The sequence below is a fragment of the Sinocyclocheilus anshuiensis genome, unplaced genomic scaffold, assembly GCF_001515605.1.
Source record: "Sinocyclocheilus anshuiensis isolate Anshui unplaced genomic scaffold, SAMN03320099.WGS_v1.1 scaffold221, whole genome shotgun sequence".
Lineage (NCBI taxonomy): Eukaryota > Metazoa > Chordata > Actinopteri > Cypriniformes > Cyprinidae > Sinocyclocheilus > Sinocyclocheilus anshuiensis.
Genome location: NW_015539820.1, coordinates 309,461 through 316,388, shown reverse-complemented (window position 1 = coordinate 316,388; position 6,928 = coordinate 309,461). Strand labels below are relative to the sequence as shown.

The 6,928-nt window shown below is 42.4% G+C and overlaps 1 protein-coding gene and 1 pseudogene across 1 annotated transcript; both read right to left on the bottom strand.

Annotated features, from left to right (window-relative positions):
• Nucleotides 1-697: 697 nt before the first annotated feature.
• LOC107684025 (uncharacterized protein K02A2.6-like) lies at nucleotides 698-5,059 on the bottom strand. Its single transcript, XM_016480149.1, has 2 exons — nucleotides 3,774-5,059; nucleotides 698-2,129 (listed from the first exon to the last, which is right to left on the bottom strand). The coding sequence occupies exons 1-2, from the start codon at nucleotides 5,033-5,035 to the stop codon at nucleotides 740-742; spliced, it is 2,652 nt and encodes an 883-aa protein (XP_016335635.1). The 5' UTR covers nucleotides 5,036-5,059; the 3' UTR covers nucleotides 698-739.
• Nucleotides 5,060-5,282: 223 nt separating this feature from the next.
• On the bottom strand, nucleotides 5,283-6,433 carry LOC107684028 (uncharacterized; annotated as a pseudogene).
• Nucleotides 6,434-6,928: the final 495 nt, after the last annotated feature.

Below are 6,928 nucleotides of genomic sequence, written 5' to 3'. Positions count from 1 at the left end.
AAAGGTGGGGCATAGAGGAGAAACAATAATGTACAGTATGTGGAAAATAATGTGGTTTTTGAACCTTAAACCGCATGAACACATTTCATTACACCAAATACACAAACTAATGTTCTTTTTAGCAACATCATATGACCCCTTTAATCATCCACTGTTGAGATCTTGAGAGATTTAATGTCTTTTATTTGCAGTTGATTTTACCAAATGCTCAATCATCGGTTATTTGATCATTTAATTATTTCATAAACTTCAACACTGTTTCAGTGAAGATTCCTTTATTTCCATGATTTTTGGACAAACAGTGTCTTTGAGTTGCTTTGCAATTACAAATTGTAGTGTCGTGCCAATTAAACACAAAAGACATGTATCCCCAAAAACGGAACTTTTTAATCTCAAAAAGCGGCGACAGAATGTTTAGCACTCACTCGGAAGAGTAACCTCCAACAGAAAACAGCCCAATAATATAATAACAGTCCCCTCTTGTGGCCATTATGTGAATTGCACTCCAACAACTATTGCAGTAAGGATACCACATTTACTCCCCCCCTAATTTTTAAAGGCAGTGATTATTAAATATACTAAAATACCCATAAGTAACTTTACTATTTGAAAAATAAGAGGGAATTATTTTCCCCATAACAGCTGAGATCAAAACACTTTTCTTTTTTTTTTTTTAAACATAAGAATGCAATAGTTTCTCATAATAATTCTGATAACTTGTTTAAAGCTATGTTCTCAGCTACTGAACATAGTCCTGGAGACGAATAGGGGGGCGTCTCTCCCGTGAAGAACGACGCAACCGAGGTACAGCTGGTGTCTCTAACTTGTCAGGCGAGTGTAGCTTTTCCTTAGCTACCACTGTTGTTGTGTCCTGGCTTGGAATGTCTACTTCTGGTACTGTTTCCGTTTCAGTAAAACAGGGAATCTCAGGCAGCTGGGAACTTCCATCAGAGGGCATTGTTACTTGGGTAGAGTCCTGAAATGTTTCCGTATGTCGAATTCGGATTTGATCAACATGGCGCTTCAGGATTTGTCCGCTTCCAACAGCTACTGTATAGGAGACTGGACCCGAGGAATTCACAATGACAGCAGGTATCCACTTGGGACCGTAACTGTAATTGCGCACTAATACGTCATCTCCAGTTGTGAAAACTCGTAACTTCGCATTTTTGTCATGACTCTCCCGTTGCTTTTGTTGTTTTTGCTGCACTTTTGCTTTAATGTCTGGCAAGAGAAGATCGAAAGTAGATCTCAGCTTCCTTGCCATAAGCATCTCAGCAGGCGACACACCTGTTGTAGCATGTGGGGTGATCCGATAGTTAAACAAGAATCGTGATAACCTAGTTTCCAAGGTGTCCCCCTTCACCTTTCTCAGGCCTCCTTTGAACGTTTGGACAGCTCGCTCCGCTAATCCATTAGAAGAAGGGTGGAATGGTGCAGATCTCACATGACGAATCCCATTGTTTTTCATGAATTTCTCAAATTCTGTGCTTGTGAAGCAGAAGCCATCGTCAGAAACCAAGATCTGAGTAATTCCGAAAATGCTGAAACTTTGACGCAGTTTCTCAATGGTAGCTTGCGATGTTGATGAGTTCATGGGGTAAATGTCCATCCATTTAGAATGTGCATCTACAATCACCAAAAACATCTTTCCCAAGAAAGGGCCCGCGTAATCTACGTGAATACGGGACCAAGGGGTCTCGGGCCATTCCCAGGGATGCAGTGGCGCTACAGGAGGCATTTTACGGTGCTTCATACATTCTTCACAAAGTTGGGACTCCTTCTCAACTTCCTTATCCATCCCAGGCCACCAAAAATAGGAACGAGCCAATCCTTTCATCTTCGCCATTCCTGTGTGTGATTGGTGTAACAGTTTCAAAAGCATGGCCCGACCCTGACTGGGCACAATTACTCTGGCTCCCCAGAGTACACAACCATCGCGCACACTCAACTCCAATTTCCTTTTATGGTAGGGGTTGTATTGCGGATCCACTTGATTTGGCCATCCCCTCAGCACATAATTGCGAACTTGAGAAAGTAGCACATCTTTGTTTGTCCAGCTTTTGAGTTGTGTGGCACTGATTGGTTCGAACTCCAACATATCCAACATCAAAACTTGACTTGACTTACTTTGATTTTGTTCCACTTCCAGAAGGGGTAGTCTGCTTAAGGCGTCTGCATTTGCATGGCTGTCTTTAGACTTATACACCATCGTGTATTCATAGGCACTCATCAGCAGAGCCCATCTTTGCACTCGAGGGGAACCCATCTGAGGAATGGGTTTCTTTTCTGCAAAAAGGAAAATCAGGGGTTTATGGTCTTTGCAAATATTAAATTTGCGACCATATAAATACTTGTGGAATTTTTTTAACTCCAAAAATGATAGCTAAAGCTTCTTTATCCAACTGAGAATATCGTCGCTCGGCTGGTGTCAATGTACGGGACGCAAAACCTAGGGGTTTCTCAGTGCTATCTTCCATTCGATGTGAAAGCACAGCTCCCACACCATAAGAAGAGGCATCACATGAAAGAATTAGGTCTTTTTCTGAAGAATAGTGTACCAACACATCTGTGGACTGTAGAAGTTCCTTTGATTTTTTGAAAGCTTTGGTCTGCGACTCACCCCAGGTCCATTTAGTATCCTTTCTTAACAGCATGTGGAGGGGAGCTAGGATACTCGACACATTGGGTAGGAACTTGTTGTATCTGCATGTAGAAGCCGTGTGATTTATGCCTTTACATCGATAACACTGCCCACTGTTCGGACGGTAATCTTTCTTACTGTGCCCTGGCGTAGGGGAGCTTTTCACTTTGTGGCACACAGCAGAGGAGGGCTTTTGCAAATCTTGAATATTTTTATTTGCTGCTTCAACAGACAGAGAAATTTTCAATGCATTGTCAAATGTCAAATTTGATTCCGCCAGCAGACGTCTTTGAATTCTGTCGTCATTTATGCCGCACACAATCCGATCTCTCAACATCTGCTCTAGCGTGGCTCCATAATTGCAATTTTGTGCCAATCTTCGCAGCTCTGCAACATATTCGGTTACAGACTCTTCCGGCTTACGAGTGCGCAAGTCAAACTTGTATCGTTGTACAATTTTGCTTGGTTGTGGGTTATAGTGATTCTTTAAGATCAACACAACTTGCTGATATGTTTTGTCTTTTGGTTTTTCAGGACTTAAGAGATTGCGCAACAAGCTGTACGTTGGAGCACCAACGACGCTAATCAGAATGGCTCTCTGTTTGTCCCCATCATCTGTTCTATTTGCCTAAAAAAACTGGAAAATATTCCTCCCAGGATTGACTCTTTGCATCAAAAGCTGACAACGTTCCTATAGTTGCCATTTGCCATATATTTTCCCTCACCTCAAGTTTTTAGAACGACATCCGCCGAAACTTTCACCTCACAACAAACTTGTCATCCACAACTGTCCAGTCATCAATATCCATTGATCCTCGTCGCCAAAAATATGTAGTGTCGTGCCAATTAAACACAAAAGACATGTATCCCCAAAAACGGAACTTTTTAATCTCAAAAAGCGGCAAGAATGTACCGGTTTAGCACTCACTCGGAAGAGTAACCTCCAACAGAAAACAGACCAATAATATAATAACATAGTCCCCTCTTGTGGCCAACTTGATTTGGCCATCCCCTCAGCACATAATTGCGAACTTGAGAAAGTAGCACATCTTTGTTTGTCCAGCTTTTGAGTTGCATGGCACTGATTGGTTCGAACTCCAGCATATCCAACATCAAAACTTGACTTGACTTACTTTGATTTTGTTCCACTTCCAGAAGGGGTAGTCTGCTTAAGGCGTCTGCATTTGCATGGCTGTCTTTAGACTTATACACCATCGTGTATTCATAGGCACTCATCAGCAGAGCCCATCTTTGCACTCGAGGGGAACCCATCTGAGGAATGGGTTTCTTTTCTGCAAAAAGGAAAATCAGGGGTTTATGGTCTGTGCAAATAGTAAATTTGCGACCATATAAATACTTGTGGAATTTTTTTACTCCAAAAATGATAGCTAAAGCTTCCTTATCCAACTGAGAATATCGTCGCTCGGCTGGTGTCAATGTACGGGACACGAAACCTAGGGGTTTCTCAGTGTTATCTTCCATTCGATGTGAAAGCACAGCTCCCACACCATAAGAAGAGGCATCACATGAAAGAATTAGGTCTTTTTCTGAAGAATAGTGTACCAACACATCTGTGGACTGTAGAAGTTCCTTTGATTTTTTGAAAGCTTTGGTCTGTGACTCACCCCAGGTCCATTTAGTATCCTTTCTTAACAGCATGTGGAGGGGAGCTAGGATACTCGACACATTGGGTAGGAACTTGTTATAGTAATTCAACAACCCTAAGTAGGCTTTCAATTCAGTGACATTAGTGGGACACGGAGCTTCCGTCAAGGCTTGCACCTTGTCTTTTAGTGGGTGTAACCCCTGGGCATCAACTAGATGACCTAAATAACGCACTTCTTTTTGAAGGAATTCACATTTGTCCCTTTTTAAGCGCAGCCCAGCACCTTGAAGTCGAGTGAGCACGGCATCCAGGGTTTGCAAGTGCTCTTCATCAGTTACTCCAGTGATCAGTATGTCATCAAGATAGACTGCAACATGAGTTAATCCTTGCAGCAACCCTTCTATGGTTCTTTGAAATATCGCGGGTGCCGAAGCCACTCCAAATGGAAGACGATTGTAGGTGAACATGCCCTTGTGGGTGTTAACTGTGAGATACTGCTTGGAATTTTCGTCCATTACAATCTGCTGGTAGGCATGACTCATATCCAGCTTTGAAAATGATGAGCCCCCAGACAAGGTTGTGAAGAGGTCTTCCACACGTGGAATGGGATATTGTTCCAACGGCGATGCCTGGTTTATGGTGAGCTTATAATCTCCGCATAGTCTAATGGAACCATCAGGCTTGAGGATGGGAACGACCGGCGCTGCCCACTCTGAGTACTTCACAGGAGTGATGATGTTTTCGTTCAGCAGTCTGTTAATTTCCGCATCAACTTTAGACCGCATAGCAAAAGGTACAGATCTGGGACGATAGAATTTTGGCACCGACCCCGGTTTAACATGTATCGTCGCCGTCATCCCCTTAAGAGTTCCTAATTCCTCTTTAAAAACTTCCTCAGGACACTGCAGTATTTCTACCAATTTCAGTTTGAGGGTATCCTCATTTTCCTTTATTCTCACATTTCGGATTTCTCTCCAACACAGTGTTATCCGTTCCAGCCAGCTTCTGCCCAGCAAATTAGGTCCTTCTCCCTCAACCACGATGAGAGGAAGCTTTTTTTTTCTGTTGGTGATACATGGTGTCCACGTAAGCAGCTCCTATCACCTTAATAGGCTCACCTGTATAGGTTTCCAGCTTTATCTGTACAGGTTTTAACTCAGGGCTCCGTGGTTCTTTCCATGTGGCTTTGAAGCAGGTTTCGTTCATGACTGTCAGGCCACAACCTGTGTCTAATTCAAAATTCACATTTTGTCCATTGACATTCAGTTCGACTGTATACGGTTTCACTTTTTGTAACTCTGAACAGTCCATACTGCCAAGCTGGTATGTGAGGCAACCCAAAGTAAAAGAATCCGCGAAGCCATTTTCAGCATCATTTACTTCCACTTTATTTGACTTGTGCCGTGAAGCTGCTTTGGCAGTGTCTCCATTAGAATGAGACTTACGATCTTTTGTTCTGGCATTACGGCAAGCTCGAGCAATGTGTCCTATTTTCCCACAATTATGACACTTTTCACTTTTGTATCTGCATGTAGAAGCCGTGTGATTTATGCCTTTACATCGATAACACTGCCCACTGTTCGGACGGTAATCTTTCTTACTGTGCCCTGGCGTAGGGGAGCTTTTCACTTTGTGGCACACAGCAGAGGAGGGCTTTTGCAAATCTTGAATATTTTTATTTGCTGCTTCAACAGACAGAGCAATTTTCAATGCATTGTCAAATGTCAAATTTGATTCCGCCAGCAGACGTCTTTGAATTCTGTCGTCATTTATGCCGCATACAATCCGATCTCTCAACATCTGCTCTAGCGTGGCTCCATAATTGCAATTTTGTGCCAATCTTCGCAGCTCTGCAACATATTCGGTTACAGACACTTCCGGCTTACGAGTGCGCGAGTCAAATTTGTATCTTTGTACAATTTCGCTTGGTTGTGGGTTATAGTGATTCTTCAAGATCAACACAACTTGCTGATATGTTTTGTCTTTTGGTTTTTCAGGACTTAAGAGATTGCGCAACAAGCTGTAGCCTACGTTGGAGCACCAACGACGCTAATCAGAATGGCTCTCTGTCTGTCCCCATCATCTATTCCATTTGCCTCAAAAAACTGCTCGAGAATCTCACAATATTCCTCCCAGGATTGACTCTTTGCATCAAAAGCTGACAACGTTCCTATAGCTGCCATTTGCCATATATTTTTCCCTCACCTCAAGTTTTTAGAACGACATCCGCCGAAACTTTCACCTCACAACAAACTTCTGTCATCCACAACTGTCCAGTCATCAATATCCATTGATCCTCGTCGCCAAAAATATGTGGTGTCGTGCCAATTAAACACAAAAGACATGTATCCCCAAAAACGGAACTTTTTAATCTCAGAGCGGCGACAGAATGTACCGGTTTAGCACTCACTCGGAAGAGTAACCTCTAACAGAAAACAGCCCAATAATATAATAACATAGTCCCCTCTTGTGGCCATTATGTGAATTGCACTCCAACAACTATTGCAGGAAGGATACCACACAAATGGAAATTACATTGAAATAACACGAGTTTAAATCTAATGCATCACTGAGTGTGTTTATTTGGTCCAGAAACAGTATAAATTATGTCTAAATGAACCTTAAATGACGTTGAAAATAATGTCCACTGACCACATTTGAACTAGTTTATAATCTTG

Excerpts from the sequence above, each read along its gene's own strand:
- LOC107684025 (XM_016480149.1), bottom strand. The coding sequence starts at position 5,035 with ATGCGGTCTAAAGTTGATGCGGAAATTAACAGACTGCTGAACGAAAAC. Across the intron at positions 2,130-3,773 it reads GTGGAACAAAATCAAAGTAA|TAAGTCAAGTCAAGTTTTGA; the intron begins GTCAAGTCAAGT and ends ACAAAATCAAAG.